At 49.6% G+C, this 22,676-nt stretch overlaps 1 protein-coding gene across 1 annotated transcript in view; it reads left to right on the top strand.

Annotated features, from left to right (window-relative positions):
- myo10l3 (myosin X, like 3) overlaps positions 1–22,676 on the top strand; it is a 217,982-nt gene that overhangs the window by 134,566 nt on the left and 60,740 nt on the right. The window contains exons 19-22 of the mRNA XM_080199296.1: positions 2,284–2,390; positions 6,135–6,428; positions 15,492–15,531; positions 18,230–19,012. Coding sequence (XP_080055422.1) covers positions 2,284–2,390; positions 6,135–6,428; positions 15,492–15,531; positions 18,230–19,012 — 1,224 coding nt within the window. The remainder of the gene's footprint in view (positions 1–2,283; positions 2,391–6,134; positions 6,429–15,491; positions 15,532–18,229; positions 19,013–22,676) is intronic.

The following is a 22,676-nucleotide window of genomic DNA, read 5'->3' as shown; positions in this document are numbered from 1 at the left end:
AAGGGTCAGTCACAACGGGACATGGGTTCAAAGTGAGGTAAAGGATGTTTAGGGGGATGTGAGGAAAAGCTTTTTCACCCAGAAGGTGGTGGGGGTCTGGAATGTGCTACCTGGGAGGGTGGTGGGGGCGGGATGCCTCACATGATTTAAAAAGTATCTGGATGAGCACTTGGCTCATTATCACATTCAGGGCCATGGGCCACGTGCTGGCAGATGGGATTAGGCGTGAGTTCAAGTGTTTCTAATGTGTCAGTATGGACTTGGTGGACTGAAGGGCCCCTGGGCAGCACGGTGGCACAATGGTTAGCACTGCTACCTCACAGCGCCAGGGACCTCGATTTGGTTTCCAGTTTGGGTCACTGTTTGTGCAGAATCTGCACGTTCTCCCCGTGTCTGCATGTGTTTTCTTCGGGTTCTCCAGTTTCTTTCCACAGTCCAATAATATGCAGGCTAGGTGAACTGGCAATGATAAATTGCCACTTAGTGTCAGGGGGACTAGCTAGGGTAAACGTATGAGGTTATGGGGTTAGGGTCTGGGTGGGACTGTCGTCAGTGCAGACAAGATAAGCTGACTGGCTTCCTTCTGCACTGTATCATCCCATGAATAGGCTCGAGGGGCTGAATGGCCTCCTGTTCCTGTGTAACAGGCTCGAGGGGCTGAATGGCCTCCTCCTGTTCCTGTGTAACAGGCTCGATGGGCTGAATGGCCCCCTGTTCCTGTGTAACAGGCTCGAGGGGCTGAATGGCCTCCTGTTCCTGTGTAACAGGCTCGAGGGGCTGAATGGCCTCCTCCTGTTCCTGTGTAACAGGCTCGAGGGGCTGAATGGCCCCCTGTTCCTGTGTAACAGGCTCAAGGGGCTGAATGGCCTCCTGTTCCTGTGTAACAGGCTCGATGGGCTGAATGGCCTCATTCTGCTCCTGTAGGTCTTCATTTCCTCCTCTGTGCCAAATACAATATGATTTTTTTGAATGAAGAGCCTTTGTGAGGGATCTGTGGAACTGAGTAAAAATTAGCTTCCTGTGAAAACTGACGGCTTCTAATTATACACCAGCACGTGATTCCAAAGCCGGAGCGATCCCAATGATTCAGATTTCCAGGAAGGATATGAATATAAACAATTCCAGAGCCTGACTTTATATCCACAAGGACAACTATGGATCTATTGTCAAATAGAACTGGGGGAGGGGCGAAGCCTAAAGACTGGGTGGGTGAGGGGTGAAAGGTTAAAGTGAGGAATGTGGGCTGTGGGATGAAAGGTGAATGGTGAGGGATGTGGGTAAAGGGTGTGGGGTTAGGGGTGAATGGTAACGGGTGTGGGGTGAAGGGTGCTAGGGGCGTGTGGGTAAGGGGTGAAAGGTAAGGGGTGAGGGGTGAAAGGTAACAGGTGTGGGGTGAGGGGTGAAAGGTAAGGAGTATGGGTAAGGATGTGTGTAACGGGTGTGAGGATTCGGGTGATTCTGAGCTCTCTCCTCTCACTTCCTCACTCACCTGTAGACATTGAGCTAACTTTTCAGGAGGTATTTTTGAGGAAAGCAGTTGGGACTGACGGGGTTAAATTGCCGGTGATGGGTGGTGGGAGGGAGGGGGTTGAATCAGCTCTGATTGGTTACTGAGTGAATGGAGCCCAGTAACAATGGTGAAGAGGCTCTTTATACACTTGTTCCCAGAGAGGGAGGGAGCGTGAGAGAGTGCCAGCAAACAAGTTCCACTCTGCAGACGCCAGCTCTTTGCAAAGCTCTCTGGCACACTGTTCAAACAGAGGCACACCCTGCACTCTGGGACAACTTTTAAATCACTTTATTGAGGAGATCAGAAGATTATTGCTGCGACTGAGGAGATTTAGTTGAAGTGACCTGATTAATAAACTCATTAATAAACGCAGGCACATAGACTGCAGGGGACACAAAACCTCCTTATATCCCAACAATCCCCCTATTCCCTCTCTGTCCCTCTTTCTCGCTATCTGTCTCTCTGTCTCTCTTTCTCTCTCCCTCTCTCCATCTCTCTCTCTTTTTCTCTCTCTCTCTCTTTCTCCGTCTCTCTCTCTCTCTTTCTCCCTCCCCTCTCTCTCTCTCTCTCTCTCTCTCCCTCCGTCTCTCTCTCTCTTTCTCCCTCCCCTCTCTCTCTCTCTCTCTCTCTCTCTCCCCCTCCGTCTCTCTCTCTCTTTCTCCCTCCCCTCCATCTCTCTCTCTCTCCCTCTCTTTCTGGGGAATGCTGATTTTTACTACAATCCCAGCCTTTTCCATTTCTCCAAGTCGCTGACTATCTGACATTCTTTGCAGGTTTTTTTGAAGGAAGCTTTGGAACAGAAGTTGGAGAGGGATCGAGCAGAGAAGCTGCAGGGAGCTGCCACAGTCCTGCGAGCTCATATCCTGGGCTATCGAGCGAGGTGAGTGCACTGTCCTCCTGTCCGGACCAATCACAATCCAGAGACAGCACACACACACTCACACGCGTATACACTCACACACACACACGCGTATACACTCACACACACACACGTGTATACACTCACACACACACACGTGTATACGCTCACACACTCACACGCGTATACACTCACACACACACGCGTATACGCTCACACACTCACACGCGTATACACTCACACACTCACACGCGTATACACTCACACACACTCACACGCGTATACACTCACACACACTCACACGCGTATACACTCACACACACTCACACGCGTATACACTCACACACACTCACACGCGTATACACACACACACTCACAAGCGTATACACTCACACACACTCACACGCGTATACGCTCACACACACACACGTATACACACACACACTCACACACACTCACACGCGTATACACACACACACTCACAAGCGTATACACTCACACACACTCACAAGCGTATACGCTCACACACTCACACGCGTATACGCTCACACACTCACACACGTATACACACACACACACTCACACGCGTATACACTCACACACACTCACGCGTATACACTCACACACACTCACGCGTATACGCTCACACACTCACACGCGTATACACTCACACGCGCGTATACACTCACACACACACGCGTATACACTCACACACACACTCACACGCGTACACTCACACGCGTACACTCACACACACACACACACGTATACACACACACACACACACGCGTATACACTCACACACACTCACACACGTATACACTCACACACACACTCACACGCGTACACTCACACACACACTCACACACGTATATACACACACACACACACACGCGTATACACTCACACACACTCACACACGTATACACTCACACGCACACTCACACGCGTATACACACACACACACACACACACACACACGCGTATACACTCACACATTCTCTCTCACTCACTAAGAACAAAGAAAATTCCAGCACAGGAACAAGCCCTTCAGCCCTCAAAGCCTGCACCGACCATGCTGCCCAACTGAACTAAAATACCCTACCTTTCCAGGGATCATATTCCACCATTCCCATCCTACTCATGTATTTATCAAGACGCCCCTTAAAAATTATTATCATATCCGCTTCCACTCCCTCCCCCAGCAGCAAGTTCCAGGCACCCACATCATGTAAAAAACTTGCCTCGTACATCTCCCTTAAATCTTACCCCTCGCACCTTAAAGCTATGCCCCTGAGTAATTGACACACACACACACACACACACACACACACACACACACACACACACACACTATATACACTGATGAAGGATCTTGCGATTTATCAGAATCGAGGGGAATTAAAACAAATTGCATTTCTATACTGACATGCAGTCACACACACTCAAATTGAACACTCTCACTAGTGTATGGGTTCCACACACACTGACTCTCACTGGGATACAGTTCCACACACACTGACATAAGAACATAAGAACATAAGAAATAGGAGCAGGAGTAGGCCATCTAGCCCTTCGAGCCTGCCCCGCCATTCAATAAGATCATGGCTGATCTGTCGTGGCTCAGTTCCACTTTCCCGCCCTCTCCCCATAACCCTTAATCCCCTCTCTTATCAAAAACCCATCAACCCACGTCTTAAAAATATTTAGCGAGGCAGCCTCCACCACTTCAACGGGCAGAGAATTCCAGAGATTCACCACCCTTTGAGTGAAGAAGTTCCTCCTCAACTCCGTTCTAAACCGCCCCCCTTTTATCTTGAGGCTGTGCCCCCTAGTCTTTTTTGAGCGGGAAGAGTCTCTCCACCTCTATCCTATCCATCCCATTCATCATCTTATACGTCTCAATGAGATCTCCCCTCGTTCTTCTAAACTCCAATGAGTACAAGCCCAGTTTATTCAGCCTCTCCTCATAGTTCAACCCCCTCAACTCCGGTATCAGCCTAGTAAACCTCCTCTGCACTCCCTCCAAGGCCAAAATATCTTTGCGCAGGTGCGGCGCCCAAAACTGCACACAGTACTCCAGCTGCGGCCTCACCAATGCCCTATACAGCTGCAGCAAGACCTCCCTACTTTTATATTCAATCCCCCTCGCTATGAAGGCCAGCATCCCATTCGCCTTCCTGACCACCTGCTGCACCTGCAAGCTGGGTTTTTGCGACTCATGCACAAGGACCCCGAGGTCCCTCTGCACCGTCGCCTGCTGCAGTTTTTCGCCCCGTAAGTAATAGTCCTTCCTACCATTATTCCTACCAAAGTGGACCACCTCACACTTGCCAACATTAAATTCCATTTGCCATTTCCTGGCCCATTCGCCCAGCCTATCTAGATCCTTCTGCAGACTCTCCACACCCTCCGCACAATTTGCTGTTCCCCCAATCTTGGTGTCATCAGCAAATTTCGACACCATACACTCGGTTCCCTCCTCCAGATCATCTATATAAATGGTAAAAAGCTGAGGCCCCAGCACCGACCCCTGGGGGTCACTGGGACACAGTTCCACACATACTGACTCTCACTGGGGTACAGTTCCACACACACTGACTCTCACTGGGGTACAGTTCCACACACACTGACTCTCACTGGGATACAGTTCCACACATACTGACTCTCACTGGGATACAGTCCCACACACACTGACTCTCACTGGGATACAGTTCCACTCACACTGACTCTCACTGGGATACAGTTCCACTCACACTGACTCTCACTGGGGTACAGTCCCACACACACTGACTCTCACTGGGATACAGTTCCACACACACTGACTCTCACTGGGGTACGTGTCCCACACACACTGACTCTCACTGGGATACAGTTCCACACACACTGACTCTCACTGGGATACAGTCCCACACACACTGACTCTCACTGGGATACAGTCCCACACACACTGACGCTCACTGGGATACAGTTCCACACACACTGACTCTCACTGGGGTACAGTTCCACACACACTGACTCTCACTGGGATACAGTTCCACACACACTGACGCTCACTGGGATACAGTCCCACACACACTGACTCTCACTGGGATACAGTTCCACACACACTGACGCTCACTGGGATACAGTTCCACACACACTGACTCTCACTGGGATACAGTTCCACACACACTGACTCTCACTGGGGTACCTGTCCCACACACACTGACTCTCACTGGGGTACCTGTCCCACACACACTGACTCTCACTGGGGTACGGGTTCCACACACACTGACTCTCACTGGGGTACCTGTCCCACATACACTGACTCTCACTGGGGTACCTGTCCCACACACACTGACTCTCACTGGGGTACGGGTCCCACACACACTGACTCTCACTGGGGTACGGGTCCCACACACACTGACTCTGGGCTATGAATGGGGAGAGCTCATGGAGTCACTGGACTTGTAATCCAGAGATTATTGCTGGTATTCTGGAGGCAAGAACACAAATCCCAGCAGAAGTATTGGTAGAATTTAAAACCATTGGATGAATCAACCTGGAAACGAAAGCAGTTCTCAGTAATGGTGATCATGAAATTTTATCAATGTCTGGCCTTCAGGCCCAGACCCAGACTGCGTCTGGCCTCCGAAGCTAGCCATTCGGTTAGACTACATCAACACTGGCTGTGCTAGTGACACCCACATTGCCTGGAAGAATGATAATTAATGAGTGTATGGTTGCACATTCCTTCTCAGCCTCTTTGTTGTTTGGGTGTAGGATTCGTTACCGGAAGATTCGGAGCAGCTTGCTGATTATCCAGCGGAATTATCGCGCTCACTACTGGCGAAATGTCTTCTTACATCTGCGTTCAGCGGTGATTGTTTTCCAAAAACACCGCAGAGGGCAGCTGGCTCGCCGCCTGTTCTCCAGGCTGAAAGCTGAGAAGGTACTGGAGCAACAGAGGGAGCAGGACGAAGAGAGGAGAGCGAAGGAAAGGCTGAGATCTGAAGAGGAAGAGAGTAAAAGGAGGATGGAGGAAGAGGAGAGATTACAGAGAGAGAATGGAAAGAGGTTTGGAGTTTTCTGGTGGGACTGACGTGGAGGGGTGGGTAACATCTGTGCATTTCACAGAAACAGATGTTCAGTCAAATGACCAAAAGCTTGGTCAAAGTTACGTGAATAAGATGGGTATCGAGGGATATGGGCCAAATGTGGGCAATTAGGATTAGCTTAGTGGTAAAAACTGGGTGGCATGGACAAGATGGGCCGAAGGGTCTGTTTCCATGCTGTAAACCCTTATGACTCTATAACTAATTGTCTTAAAGAGGAAAGTGATGCTGAGAGAGGCAACAGTTTAGGGAGGGAATTCCAGAGCTTGGTTACTGTGTGCATGGCAGCCAATGGCAGGATGGTTATAATTGAGAATGTGCAAGGAGCCAGAGTCCGAGGAATGCAGAGGGTTGTGGAGCTGGAAGAGATTGGAGAGATAGGAAGGGGCAAAATCATGGAGGGATTTGAAACAAGGAAGAGAATTTTAAAATTTATGTGTCGCCTAATGGTGGGATGTGAGTGTTGTTGACTAGGCCGGTATTTATTACTCATCCCTAGTTGCCCCTTAAGAAGGTGGTTGCATGGAGGGTAGAATGTTGATTGGAACCTTTATAGGTCGAATAGTTCAGATGGGACACTTTGTCTACAGTGGGTGCCGGAGGGTTTCCTGACACAATATGTGGATAAGCCAATTAGAAGTGGGGCCACATTGGACTTGGTACTGGGTAATGAACCGGGCCAAGTGTTAGATTTGTTTGTGGGAGAGCAGTTTGGAGATAGTGACCACAATTTGGTGTCCTTCATTATTGCAATGGAGAGGGATAGGGTCACATGACAGAGCAGGGTTTATAATTGGGGGAGGGGTAATTATGATGCGATTAGGCAAGAATTAGGGAGCATAAGATGGGAACAGAACCTGTCAGGTATGGGCACAAATGAAAAGTGGAGCTTGTTCAAGGAACAAATACTGCGTGTCCTTGATAGGTGTGTCCTTAGCAGGCAGGGAGGAAATGGCCGAGCGAGGGAACCATGGTTCACAAAGGAGGTTGAGTGTCTTGTCAAGAGGGAAAAGGAAGCGTATGTAAGGATGAAAAAGCAAGGTTCAGTTGGGTCGCTTGAGTGTTATAAGGTAGCTAGGAATGAGTTAAAGAAAGGGCTTAGGACAGCTAGGAGGGGGCATGAGAAGTCCTCGGCAGGTCGGATAAAAGAAAACCCCAAGGCTTTTTACTCTTATGTGAGAAGTAAAAGAATGACCAGGGTGAGCTTAGCACCAGTCAAGGATAGTAGTAGGAACTTGTGCATGGAGTCAGAAGAGATAGGTGAGGCGTTGAATGAATAATTTTCTTCAGTGCTCACTAAAGGTAGGGGCCATGTTTTTGAGGATCAGTGGGTGATACAGGCCGATAGGATGGAGGAGGTAGATGTTCTGAGGGAAGAGGTATTCGCAATTTTGAAAAACTTGAGGGTCGATAAATCCCCTGAGCCAGATGGGATATATCCATGGATACTTTGGGAGGCAAGGGATGAGATTGCGGAGCCTTTGGCTTTGATCTTTGGGTCCCCATTGTCCACAGGGATAGTCAGAGGGCTGGAGAGTGGCAAATGTTGTTCCTCTCTTCAAGAAAGGAAATAGGAATAACCCTGGTAATTATAGGCCAGTTAGTCTTACTTCAGTGGTCAGTAAGTTAATGGAAAAAGTCCTGACGGGATAGGATTTATGACCATTTGGAAAGGTGCAGCTTAATCCGGGATAGTCAGCACGGTTTCGTGAGGGGTAAGTCCTGCCTCACACATTTGATTGGTGGAACGGCAAATTGTGCGGAGGGTGTGGAGAGTCTGCAGAAGGATCTAGATAGGCTGGGCGAATGGGCCAGGAAATGGCAAATGGAATTTAATGTTGGCAAGTGCGAGGTGGTCCACTTTGGTAGGAATAATGGTAGGAAGGATTATTACGAAAAACTGCAGCAGGCGACGGTGCAGAGGGACCTCGGGGTCCTTGTGCATGAGTCGCAAAAACCCAGCTTGCAGGTGCAGCAGGTGGTCAGGAAGGCGAATGGGATGCTGGCCTTCATAGCGAGGGGGATTGAATATAAAAGTAGGGAGGTCTTGCTGCAGCTGTATAGGGCATTGGTGAGACTGCAGCTGGAGTACTGTGTGCAGTTTTAGGCGCCGTACTTACGCAAAGATATTTTGGCCTTGGAGGGAGTGCAGAGGAGGTTTACTAGGCTGATACTGGAGTTGAGGGGGTTGAACTATGAGGAGAGGCTGAATAAATTGGGCTTGTACTCGTTAGAGTTTAGAAGAATGAGGGGAGATCTCATTGAGACATATAAGATGATGAATGGGATGGATAGGATAGAGGTGGAGAGACTCTTCCCGCTCAGAAAGGACAGTAGGACTAGGGGGCACAGCCTCAAGATAAAGGGGGGGCGGTTTAGAACGGAGTTGAGGAGGAACTTCTTCACTCAAAGGGTGGTGAATCTCTGGAATTCTCTGCCCGTTGAAGTGGTGGAGGCTGCCTCACTAAATATTTTTAAGACGCGGGTTGATGGGTTTTTGATAAGCGAGGGGATTAAGGGTTATGGGGAGAGGGCGGGAATGTGGAACTGAGCCACGACAGATCAGCCATGATCTTATTGAATGGCGGGGCAGGCTCGAAGGGCTAGATGGCCTACTCCTGCTCCTATTTCTTATGTTCTTATGTTCTTTGAGGACATAATTAAATGTGTAGACAAAGGTAGAGCAGTTGATGTTATATACATGGATTTTAGGAAGGCATGGATTTTAGGGGGGGGAGGGTGTGAGGGTAGGTGAAATTATGGGGTCTAAAGTAAAGGAGAGGGTACAGGTAAGGGAAGAGGCCAAGGATGTCCCAATAATAAAAGGAGTAGGGGACGTGAGTGAGGTTGGTGGCGTTCTGGCAAATAGGGTCCAGGTGAAGGCTGGGATGAAGGCACTTTATCTGAATGCACGAAGCATTTGGAATAAAGTGGATGAGCTGGTGGCGCAGATCAGCACAAATGGATATGATCTGGTGGCCATTACAGAGACATGGCTGCAAGGTGACAGGGACTGGGAGCTGAATGTCCAGGGCTATCAAGTGTTTAGGAAGGATAGGCGGGAGGAAAAAGAGGGGGGCGTAGCTCTGCTGATTAAGGATAGCATCAGGGTGGTAGTAAGGGATGATATAGGAACCAAAGAGCAGAAAGTGGAATCGTTGTAGGTGGAGATTAGGAACAGCAAAGGGAGGAAGACGCTGGTGGGTGTTGTTTATAGGCCCCCGAATAATGATCTGGAGGTAGGGCGGGCTGTTAACGCGCAAATAAGTGTGGTGTGCAGAAATGGAACGGCGATAATTATGGGGGATTTCAATCTACATATTGATTGGTCGACCCATGTTGGACGAGGTGGGCTCGAGGAGGAGTTCTTGGAATGCTGCCGGGATAGTTTCCTTGAACAGTGTGTGTTGGAGCCAACAAGGGAGCGAGCTATCTTGGATCTGCTGTTATGTAATGAGGCGGGTAGAATTAAGGACCTTGTGGTGAAGGATCCTCTTGGGAAGAGTGATCATTGTATGGTGGAGTTTCTGATGCAGATGGAGGAGGAGAAAGTGGGTTCCCGGACATGTGTCCTTTGTTTGAACAGAGGGGAGTATGGTAGGATGAGAGAGGAATTGGCGAATGTTGATTGGGGGAGTGCGTTGGAAGGTAGGTCTGCTGAGCAGCAGTGGAGGATCTTTAAGGAGATCTTTCTTGGTGCTCAGCAGAAATTTATTCCGATGGTTCAAAAGGATCGTAGGAGGAGAGATAATCAGCTGTGGATAACGAAGGAGGTGAAGGAAAGTGTTAAATTAAAAGCAGATGCGTTTAGAGTAGCTAAGAGTAGTGGGCGAGAAGACGATTGGGAGAGGTTTAAATGTCAACAAAGAATGACAAAGAAGTTGATAAAGAAGGGTAGGAGAAACTATGAAGCTGGGCTAGTGCTTAATATAAAAAAGGGTAGTAAGAGTTTTTATAAATATATAAAAAGGAAGAGGCTGGCTAGGGTGAACGTTGGACCCTTAGAGGATGAGAGGGGGGACTTAGTGGTAGGGGATGGGGAAATGGCTGAGGCCCTGAATAACTTTTTTGTTTCAGTCTTCACGGAGGAGGACGTGAATAATTTGCCGGGTGTTAGCGATGGAAAGGTGGTAGGAGTGGAAGGCCTGAATGACATTATTGTTACTAGAGAGGCAGTGCTCGACAGACTGGAGGGACTGATTGTGGACAAGTCCCCAGGACCGGATGGAATGCATCCAAGGGTTTTGAAGGATGCTGGCCTTCATAGCGAGGGGGATTGAATATAAAAGTAGGGAGGTCTTGCTGCAGCTGTATAGGGCATTGGTGAGGCCGCAGCTGGAGTACTGTGTGCAGTTTTGGGCGCCGCACCTGCGCAAGGATATTTTGGCCCTGGAGGGAGTGCAGAGGAGGTTTACTAGGCTGATACCGGAGTTGAGGGGATTGAGCTATGAGGAGAGGCTGAATAAACTAGGCTTGTACTCGTTAGAGTTTAGAAGAATGAGGGGAGATCTCATTGAGACGTATAAGATGATGAATGGGATGGATAGGATAGAGGTGGAGAGACTCTTCCCGCTCAAAAAAGACAGTAGGACTAGGGGGCACAGCCTCAAGATAAAGGGGAGGCGGTTTAGAACGGAGTTGAGGAGGAACTTCTTCACTCAAAGGATGGTGAATCTCTGGAATTCTCTGCCCATTGAAGTGGTGGAGGCTGCCTCGCTAAATATTTTTAAGAAGCGGGTTGATGGGTTCTTGATAAGAGAGGGGATTAAGGGTTATGGGGAGAGGGCGGGAAAGTGGAACTGAGCCACAACAGATCAGCCATGATCTTATTGAATGGCGGGGCAGGCTCGAAGGGCTAGATGGCCTACTCCTGCTCCTATTTCTTATGTTCTTATGTTCTTATGAAATGGCAGAGGTGATAGTGGATGCCTTGGTGATTATTTTCCAACCGTCGCTGGATTCCGGGGAAGTGCTGGAAGATTGGAAAATGGCTAATGTTACGCCGTTGTTTAAGAAGGGTGGCAGGCAAAAGGCAGGGAATTATAGGTCGGTTAGTTTAACGTCTGTTGTAGGTAAAATGTTAGAATCCGTGATCAAGGAGAAAAGAGCGAGGCATCTTGAGGAGAATTGTTTTATGGAGCAGACACAGCACGGTTTCGTTAAGGGGAAGTCATGTCTGATGAATTTATTGGAGTTCTATGAGGATGTGTCTAGGGCGGTGGATAGAGGAGAGCCGGTGGATGTAGTGTTTCTTGATTTTCAGAAGGCGTTTGACAAGGTACCTCACAAGAGGTTATTGCAGAAGGTCAGGGGGCATGGAGTTGGGGGTAGGGTGTTAGCGTGGATAGAGGATTGGCTGTCAAATAGGAGGCAGAGAGTGGGGGTCAATGGGTGCTATTCGGATTGGTGGTTGGTGACTAGTGGAGTGCCCCAGGGGTCGGTGCTGGGGCTTCAGCTATTTACTATTTATATAGATGATCTGGAGGAGGGAACCGAGTGTATGGTGTCAAAGTTTGCTGATGACACCAAGATTGGTGGAACGGCAAATTGTGCGGAGGGTGTGGCGAGTCTGCAGAAGGATCTAGATAGGCTGGGCGAATGGGCCAGGAAATGGCAAATGGAATTTAATGTTGGTAAATGTGAAGTTGTCCACTTCGGTAGGAATAATGTTAGGAAGGACTATTACTTACATGGCGAAAAACTGCAGCAGGCGACGGTGCAGAGGGACCTCGGGATCCTTGTGCATGAGTCACAAAAACCCAGCCTGCATGTGCAGCAGGTGGTCAGGAAGGCGAATGGGATGCTGGCCTTCATAGCGAGGGGGATTGAATATAAAAGTAGGGAGGTCTTGCTGCAGCTGTATAGGGCATTGGTGAGGCCGCAGCTGGAGTACTGTGTGCAGTTTTGGGCGCCGCACCTGCGCAAGGATATTTTGGCCCTGGAGGGAGTGCAGAGGAGGTTTACTAGGCTGATACCGGAGTTGAGGGGATTGAGCTATGAGGAGAGGCTGAATAAACTAGGCTTGTACTCGTTAGAGTTTAGAAGAATGAGGGGAGATCTCATTGAGACGTATAAGATGATGAATGGGATGGATAGGATAGAGGTGGAGAGGCTCTTCCTGCTCAGAAAGGACAGTAGGACTAGAGGGCACAGCCTCAAGATAAAGGGGGGGCAGTTTAGAACGGAGTTGAGGAGGAACTTCTTCACTCAAAAGGTGGTGAATCTCTGGAATTCTCTGCCCGTTGAAGTGGTGGAGGCTGCCCTGCTAAATATATTTAAGACGCGGGTTGATAGGTTTTTGATAGGCAAGGGGATTAAGGGTTATGGGGAGAGGGTGGGAATGTGGAACTGAGACACGACAGATCAGCCATGATCTTATTGAATGGCGGGGCAGGCTTGAGGGGCTAGATGGCCTACTCCTGCTCCTTTATAAGACCCTTGTCAGGCCTCATTTGGAGTACTGTGCGCAGTTCTGGTCGCCTCACTATAGGAAAGACGTAGAAGCTATTGAAAGGGTACAGAGGAGATTTACAAGGATGTTGCCTGGACTGGGAGGCATGCCTTATGAAGTTAGGCTGAGGGAGCTGGGACTCTTCTCCCTGGAGAGATGAAGGTTGAGAGGTGACCTGATAGAAGTTTATAAAATGTTGAGAGGTATAGATAGGGTGGATTCTCAGAGGCTATTTCCCCAGGTTGAAATGGTCGCTACGAGAGGACACAGATTTAACGTGCGGGGAGGAAAGTACAGAAGTGATGTTAAGGGTAAGTTTTTCACTCAGAGGGTGGTGAGTGAATGGAATCGGCTGCCGTCAGTGGTGGTGGAGGCGAACTCGCTGGGGTCTTTTAAAAGATTTCTGGATGAGTATATGGGGTTTAATGGGATTGGGGGTTATAGATAGGTCTATGGATTGGTAGGTGTTGATGTGATTGGCGCAACTCGTGGGCCGAAGGGCCTGTTTGTGCTGTAGTGTTCTATGTTCTATTCCTATTTCTATTAAGGCATTAGATAAGGTTCCCCATGGTAGGGTCATGAAGAAAGTAAGGAGGTGTGGGATACAAGGAAATTTGGCTGATTGGATAAGTTACTGGCTGTCTCATAGAAGTCATGAAGTGGAGATACCAGCTTTGGACTGGGGTAAACACAGTAAGAAGTCTCACAACACCAGGTTAAAGCCCAACAGGTTTATTTGGTAGCAAACACCACTAGCTTTCAGGGCTCTGCCCCTCTGTGAGGTGAGTGGGGAGTTCTGATCACAAACAGGGCATATAAAGGCACAGACTCAATTTACAGAATACTGATTAGAATGTGAGTCTTTACAGGTAATCTAGTCTTAAAGGTGCAGACAATGTGAGTGGAGATAGCATTAATCACAGGTTAAAGAGATGTGTATTGTCTCCAGACAGGACAGTTAGTGAGACTTTGCAAGCCCAGGCAAGTCAGGGGTTACAGATAGTGCGACATGAACCCAAGATCCCAGTTGAGGCCATCCTCATGTGTGCAGAACTTGGCTATCAGTCTCTGCTCAGCGACTCTGCGCTGTCGTGTGTCGTGAAGGCCGCCTTGGAGAGTGTTTACCTGAAGAAGTGTTTGTCTTCTGAGGAGGTCAAATAAGACTTCTTCAGCGCAGAAATGCCGCAAATGCATTTGCTACCAAATAAACCTGTTGGACTTTAACCTGGTGTTGTGAGACTCCTTACTGTGTCTCACAGAAGACAGAGGGTGGTGGTGGAGGGAAAATTTTCAGACTGGAGGCCAGTTACCAGCGGTGTTCCACAGGGATCAGTGCTGGGTCCTCTGCTATTTGTGATTTTTATCAATGACTTGGGAGAGGGGGCTGAAGGGTGGGTTAGTAAATTTGCTGATGACACCAAGATTGGCGGAGTAGTGGATGAGGAGGAGGGTTCTTGTAGGCTGCAAAGAGACATTGATAGGATACAGAGCTGGGCTGAAAATTGGCAGATGGAATTTAACCCTGATGAGTGTGAGGTGATTCATTTTGGTAGGACAAACTTGAATGCAGATTACAGGGTCAATGGCAGGGGTCTAAGGAATGTGGAGGAACAGAGAGATCTTGGGGTTCGTATCCACAGATCTCTGAAGGTTTCCACTCATGTGGATAGAGCTGTGAAGAAGGCCTATAGTGTGTTAACGTTTGTTAACAGGGGGTTTGAGTTTAAGAGCCGTGGGGTTATGCTGCAACTATACAGGCCATAAAACATTAGATAGGGGTCATGGGTAGAGAGGCGGTGTTGAGATGGCAGTGTGGGCTCGTTGGGCCGAAGGGCCTGTTTCCCAGGCTGATGTTGTTCTTTGTTTTTGTTGTTTGGTGAGACCACATTTGGAATATTGTGTGCAGTCTGGTCACTTCAGTATAAGAAGGATGTGGAAGCATTGGAGAGAGTGCAGAGGAGATTTACCAGGATGCTGCCTGATTTGGAGGGTAGGTCTTATGAGGAAAGGTTGAGGAAGATGGTACTTTTCTCTTTAGAGCGGAGGAGGATGAGAGGCAGCTTAATAGAAGTTTATAAGATGATGAGGGGGATGTTTAGAGACTATTTCCTTAGGTGGATGTACTAGGGGGCATAATTATCAGGTTCATGGTGGGAGATATAGAAGGGATATCCAAGGTAGATTCTTCACTCAGAGAGTGGTTGGGGTGTGGAATGCACTGCCTGCTGTGATAGTGGAGTCGGACACTTTAGGAACTTTCAAGCGGTTATTGGATAGGCACATGGAGCACACCAGAATGATAGGGAGTGGGATAGCTTGATCTTGGGATTGGACATAGCTCGGTACAGCATTGAGGGCCGAAGGGCCTGTACTGTGCTGTAATCTTCAATGTTTCTATGTTCTATGCAACATCGGAGAGCTGAAGTACGGCCTGGATGAGCGTTTGAGATGAGGTGAAGTAGCCGCTCAAACTCAATTGGAAATAGTCTCTGAGATGGTGTAGAGATAAAGATGAAGTTGATTTGGGAAGATATTATTCTTTCGATTAATTTTTACTCTGTTTTTTCCCTACAGATGTCAAGAAAGTGCAGAAATATCACTCGCAGCTGATCAGGTAAAGGACAGCTCTCTTCATGGAGAGAAGGTATCTAATCTGCTCAAAGCATTCTCTCTTGTCCCTTTAGTGGGAAATAAATGTTAAATCAGGAACAGGATAATCCCTCCCCTACTCCCACCCCCTCTACTGATGTTCACTCCTTTTTGATTTGATTTATCACATGTGTTGTATACAGTGAAAGGTATTGTTTCTTGTGCACTGTACAGACAGAGCATACCATTCATAGAGAAGGAAAGGAGAGAGTGCAGAATGTAGTGTTACAGTCATAGCTAGGGTGTAGAGAAAGATCGACTAAATGCAAGGTAGGTCCATTCAAAAGTCTGACAGCAGCAGGGAAGAGGCTGTTCTTGAGTCAGTTGGTATGTGACCTCAGAATTTTGTATCTTTTTCCTGACGGAAGAAGATGGAAGAGAGAATGTCTGGGGTGCGTTGGGGGGGGGGGGGTCCTTAATTATACTGCTTTTCCAAGGCAGCAGGAAGTTTACATGGAGTCAAGGTTCACCAGACTAATTCCTGGAATGGCAGCACTGATACATGAAGAGGGATCGACTGGGCTTGTACTCACTGGAATTTAGAAGAATGAGAGGGAATCTCATAGAAACATATAAAATCCTGATGGGACTGGACAGGTTCGATGTGGGAAGAATGTTCCCGATGTTGGGGAAGTCCAGAACTAGGGGTCACAGTGTAAGAGTAAGGGGTAAACCATTCAGGACTGAGATGAGGAAGAACTTCTTCACTCAGAGAGTTGTGAACCTGTGGAATTCTCTCCCACAGAAAGCTGTTGGGATCAGTTCATTAGATATGTTCAAGAGGGAGCTGGACGTGGCCCTTGTGGCTAATGGGATCAAGCGGTCTGGAAAGTGGGAGTGGGATACTGAAAGTACATGATCAGCCAGGATTATATTGAATGGTGGTGCAGACTTGAAGGGCCGAATGGCCTCCTCCTGCACCTATTTTCTAAGGTTCTATGTTTCTAATGGATGGGAGGCTGGTTTGTGTGATGGACTGAGCTATGTTCACAATTCCTTGTAGTTTTTTTGCAGTCTTGGTCAGAGAGCAGGGGTCATACTGAGCTGTGATACGTCTAGAAAGAATGGTTTCTATGGTCCTGACCCCATCCTCTTCCCAGAAAGGGGGTAGGGCACCTAACCAGGTAGAAGTCTGCAGGGTGGGGCTCCGTTCAACTGCAGACAGCGGGTGGATGGGGGTGTGTTCGACAGCCAATGGATGTGTTGCTTGGGGGCTCATTCGAACCCAATAGTGTGCCCACTGAGGGCCAGCTGTCTACCTTTGCCAACAATCCCCCCACCCTTCAATCTCCACCCTGTGGTCCCCCTCCTGCCTCCTGTCCTGGCAGCACTATCTCTTCCCCATGGCACTGCCATTCAATAGACCTGTCAGCCCTTGATTGGCTGGGAGCTCTCAGTGGGTGGGACTTCTGCCCCTCAGGTCTTTGATGCGTGGAAAAGGCTTGCCATTGGCCCATCGCATACCTGAGTGGAACAAAATGTGATGGAGCTTCGTGAAAAGAGGTGGCATGGACCTCTCCCTGACCGTCCAGCTGGTGTGGGCCTCTCCCTGACCGTCCAGCTGGTGTGGGCCTCTCCCTGACCGTCCAGCTGGTGTGGGCCTCTCCCTGTCCGTCCAGCTGGTGTGGGCCTCTCCCTGTCCGTCCAGCTGATGTGGGCCTCTCGCTGGCCGTCCAGCTGGTGTGGGCCTCTCCCTGTCCGTCCAGCTGGTGTGGGCCTCTCCCTGTCCGTCCAGCTGGTGTGGGCCTCTCGCTGGCCGTCCAGCTGGTGTGGGCCTCTCGCTGGCCGTCCAGCTGGTGTGGGCCTCTCACTGGCCGTCCAGCTGGTGTGGGCCTCTCGCTGGCCGTCCAGCTGGTGTGGGCCTCTCCCTGACCGTCCAGCTGGTGTGGGCCTCTCGCTGACCGTCCAGCTGGTGTGGGCCTCTCCCTGTCCGTCCAGCTGGTGTGGGCCGCTCCCTGTCCGTCCAGCTGGTGTGGGCCGCTCCCTGTCCGTCCAGCTGGTGTGGGCCGCTCCCTGTCCGTCCAGCTGGTGTGGGCCTCTCCCTGTCCGTCCAGCTGGTGTGGGCCGCTCCCTGTCCGTCCAGCTGGTGTGGGCCGCTCCCTGTCCGTCCAGCTGGTGTGGGCCGCTCCCTGTCCGTCCAGCTGGTGTGGGCCTCTCCCTGTCCGTCCAGCTGGTGTGGGCCTCTCGCTGGCCGTCCAGCTGGTGTGGGCCTCTCGCTGGCCGTCCAGCTGGTGTGGGCCTCTCGCTGGCCGTCCAGCTGGTGTGGGCCTCTCGCTGGCCGTCCAGCTGGTGTGGGCCTCTCGCTGGCCGTCCAGCTGGTGTGGGCCTCTCGCTGGCCGTCCAGCTGGTGTGGACTTCTCCCTGTCCGTCCAGCTGGTGTGGACTTCTCCCTGTCCGTCCAGCTGGTGTGGGCCTCTCCCTGTCCGTCCAGCTGGTGTGGACTTCTCCCTGTCCGTCCAGCTGGTGTGGGCCTCTCACTGGCCGTCCAGCTGGTGTGGACTTCTCCCTGACTGTCCAGCTGGCGTGGGCCTCTCGCTAGCCATCCAGCTGCCAGCTGAGACCCTGTCACCTGTACAAGATTCAGTCCAAGGTCACAGCATTTGGAAAACACGGAACAGTCTTGGGAACTGATTTGATTCAATTGATTTATGTCTTTTCTTTAGATGAGTGAAGGGACGGTGGAGCAGGTCGGGGAGGTTGGAGAGCTGAAGGATTTGGAACAAGCAGAGAACAAACAGATGCAGGAGATAGTGCGACTCGAACGGGAAATCCAGCGTCTGCAGAATGAGAGGGAATCGAGCTTGGTGAGTTCCTGCGCACTGTCACCAAGGGAGATGGAGAGGAAATGCAAGGAGGAGATCAGACGCTTGGAAAAAGAAGCTTCCCGGGTGGTGCAAGAGTTCCTGGAATTGCTGAATTTTGGAGCAGTGGATGAGGGTGGCCAGAATCTCGGACAGCCTGTGTCCAATCAGGACAATCTGGCGAGCTGTTCCATTGAGCAGTGCCCTGAGCAGGAGCTGGATGAGGGATTTCATACTGACCAGGAGATGTCGACAGTTGCTCGCACAAGCTGGAGTGATGGACAAATGGGTCAGATGCGAATCAGTAACAGTGTACAGGACAGTGTGGATGTGAACCTGCCTCTGTCCAATAATCTACCTGAGCAACAGTATAATCCGGAGGAGTGGAGAAGCAGCAACACTCTGGGTGTGGAGTGGGAGAATGAGGAATTCCAGCACATTGGGCCAGGCTCCTTGGACACCTCTGATGACATCGATGAGGAACCGATTTACAGCCTCCCCCCTGACGTTGAGTCAGATTATGACCATGATGAATTTGATGACCCTGTCACAGCGTATGGAGACACTGGATGCGTTCAGGATGATTTGAGGATATTTACCTTGACTTCACAGAGTGTTTGCACCGACCGCGACAGCTCAGAGTTGGTAAGATATTCATCATCTCCCAGGTTGAGACTCTATCAGAGGCAGGCAGGGGAGAGACACTGCTCACATTCTGTTGTTTCAGGGGGACCAGGAACAAAACCTGACTTTATACAAAGCATTGCATTGACTTAGCTTGTACCTGTTCACCGCCCCCCCCAAACCCCCAAATACCCTCTCCCTCAACACAGACCCTCATCACAGAATCCTCACCCTTACCCCTTACCTGAGACCCCTCACCCTCACTCCAGACCCTCACCCCATTGCAGACCTCAGTCCCTATCACAGAGCCCCTCCCTCCTCAGATGTCCACTCAGGCCTCACTTCAGGCCCTGCACCTTTGCAGACACCCTGGCCTGGCAACTTAGGCCCTTTGGGAGTTCAAGGAGCTAGGTCCAGTGGCTATTTGCCTCTCTGCTATTGCTAAGCTGCTGGGGAGAGCCCCCAGTGGTCAAAGAACAAAGAATAGTACAGCACAGGAACAGGCCTTTTGCCATCCAAGCCTGCAGCGACCATGTTGTCCTGGCTGTTCATGTGTTTCTCCACATTAAGTCTTAAATGTGGCTAACGTAATTGCCTCAACCACCTCACTTGGCATTCCAGGCCCCTGCCACCCTCTGTGTAAAAAAAAACCTCCCAAACATCTCCACTGAACCTTTTCACCCTTATCTTGAACTTGTGCACCCTTGTAATTGTCACTTCTGCCCTGGGAAAAAGCTTCCAACTGTTCACCCTATCCACACCCCTCATAATTTTATAAACTTCTATCAGGTTGCCCCCTCAGCCTCCATCTTTCCAGGGAAAACAATCCAGTTTATTCAACCTCTCCTCATAATTAATACCTTCCAAACCAGGTAACATCCTGCACTCTCTCCAAAGCCTCCACATCCTTCTGGCAGTGTGGCAACCAGAACTGCCGGTTTTCCAAATGTGGCCTGACTAATGTTTTATATAAAACGGGAGGTTGTGTGTGCTGGGATTGGAGGAAAAGGGTTGATTTCGGCACTGCCTCTGGGATGTGTTCCCGTGACTGGATTTCATCTTCTATCCCTGGCAGGCCTGATGATTACCGCTGGCATGGTGATTTCCAGCAGCTCTCTGCTCAATATCCTCATTCCTGCCTGTTGGCTGTGAACATTTGAAATGCCAGGTCATTGTAATCTCGATGCCTCCTGGATTAGCTGGCAGGTTTTAAAACCATAGCAACACTCCATTCTGTACAGAGATTTCCCTTACTCCCTGAAGGAAGCTGCAGATGTGAGCAGGTCTCTTCGCCGTCCCTCTAACAAAAAGATCAATTTCACTGGAGGGAAGGGGAGGGGGGTGCTCCCCTCTACACACAGCAGTTCACTCAGCCCCAATCTATGAATGTAGCTTTTATTTGATATCTCTGAGGTGTTGTGCTTTGCAATAGGCTTTGATTGACAGTTTAATGGTTTCTATTCAGCCTCCAGTCAGCTGTGTTTATTTTCCTTTCCTTTCATGATTGACTACACCGGAATTATCTTCCACCATTGTCCCAATCACAAAGGTTTACAAAGGTTCTGACAACTGTGGTTTCTTCAAAGGGAAAAAGTGGTCTATTCAAGCCCGCAAATGAGATTTAAAACGGGTTTAGAATAACTATCAGGTTGCCACCTGCTTTGGGTGGGAATCAATAGGGGCCAATGTCCGACACACTGTCGGGTGAATTCAGTCTAGTATCAGACTTAAAGAAAAAGCATATCATTCTACAAAGATAGGTGACAGTTAGAAGATTGGACAGATCACAAGGAACAGCAAAGAATGAGAAAAAGACTAATAAAGAGGGAAAAATTGAGTATAAGAGAAAACCAGCTAGAAAATAACAATGGCTAGTAAGAGTTTCTATTGATGTTGAGAAGAGTGAGAGGGGATAGAACATAGAACGTAGAACACTACAGCACAAACAGGCCCTTCGGCCCACAAGTTGCACTGATCACATCTATACCTACCAAGCCATAGAACTATCTGTAACTCCCAATCCCATTAGATCCCATATACTCATCCAGAAGTCTTTTAAAAGACCCCAGTGAGTTTGCCTCTACCACCACCGACAGCAGCCGATTCCACGATTGTGGACAAGTCCCCAGGACCGGATGGAATGCATCCGAGGGTTCTGAAAGAAATGGCGGAGGTGATAGTGGATGCCTTGGTGGTTATTTTCCAGACGTCGCTGGATTCCGGGGAAGTGCCGGAAGATTGGAAAACGGCTAATGTTACGCCGTTGTTTAAGAAGGGTGCCAGGCAAAAGGCGGGGAATTATAGGCCGGTTAGTTTAACGTCTGTGGTAGGTAAAATGTTAGAATCCATCATTAAGCAGGAAATTGCGAGGCATCTTGAAGGGAATTGCTTGATAGGGCGGACGCAACACGGTTTCATTAAAGGGAAGTCGTGTCTGACAAATTTACTGGAGTTCTATGAGGATGTGTCTAGGGCAGTGGATAGAGGAGAGCCGGTGGATGTGGTCTTTCTGGATTTTCAGAAGGCGTTTGACAAGGTACCTCACAAGAGGTTATTGCAGAAGGTCAGGGGACATGGAGTTGGGGGTAGGGTGTTAGCGTGGATAGAGGATTGGTTGTCAAATAGGAGGCAGAGAGTGGGGGTCAATGGGTGCTATTCGGATTGGCGGATGGTGACTAGTGGGGTGCCCCAGGGGTCGGTGCTGGGGCCTCAGCTTTTTACCATTTATATAGATGATCTGGAGGAGGGAACCGAGTGCAGGGTGTCGAAATTTGCTGATGACACCAAGATTGGGGGAAAGGCAAATTGTGCGGAGGGTGTGGAGAGTCTGCAGAAGGATCTAGATAGGCTGGGCGAATGGGCCAGGAAATGGCAAATGGAATTTAATGTTGGCAAGTGTGAGGTGGTCCACTTTGGTAGGAAGAATGGTAGGAAGGACTATTACTTACGTGGCGAAAAACTGCAGCAGGCGACGGTGCAGAGGGACCTCGGGGTCCTTGTGCATGAGTCGCAAAAACCCAGCTTGCAGGTGCAGCAGGTGGTCAGGAAGGCGAATGGGATGCTGGCCTTCATAGCGAGGGGGATTGAATATAAAAGTAGGGAGGTCTTGCTGCAGCTGTATAGGGCATTGGTGAGGCCGCAGCTGGAGTACTGTGTGCAGTTTTGGGCGCCGCACCTGCGCAAGGATATTTTGGCCCTGGAGGGAGTGCAGAGGAGGTTTACTAGGCTGATACCGGAGTTGAGGGGATTGAGCTATGAGGAGAGGCTGAATAAACTAGGCTTGTACTCGTTAGAGTTTAGAAGAATGAGGGGAGATCTCATTGAGACGTATAAGATGATGAATGGGATGGATAGGATAGAGGTGGAGAGACTCTTCCCGCTCAAAAAAGACAGTAGGACTAGGGGGCACAGCCTCAAGATAAAGGGGAGGCGGTTTAGAACGGAGTTGAGGAGGAACTTCTTCACTCAAAGGGTGGTGAATCTCTGGAATTCTCTGCCCGTTGAAGTGGTGGAGGCTGCCTCGCTAAATATTTTTAAGAAGCGGGTTGATGGGTTTTTGATAAGAGAAGGGATTAAGGGTTATGGGGAGAGGGCGGGAAAGTGGAACTGAGCCACGACAGATCAGCCATGATCTTATTGAATGGCGGGGCAGGCTCGAAGGGCTAGATGGCCTACTCCTGCTCCT

The sequence above is a fragment of the Carcharhinus amblyrhynchos genome, chromosome 11 (assembly GCF_965287045.1).
Source record: "Carcharhinus amblyrhynchos chromosome 11, sCarAmb.v2.hapA, whole genome shotgun sequence".
NCBI classification, from domain to species: Eukaryota; Metazoa; Chordata; class Chondrichthyes; order Carcharhiniformes; family Carcharhinidae; genus Carcharhinus; species Carcharhinus amblyrhynchos.
The sequence above is the reverse complement of the archived record's forward strand: the minus strand, read 5'-3'. Positions and strand labels throughout refer to the sequence as shown.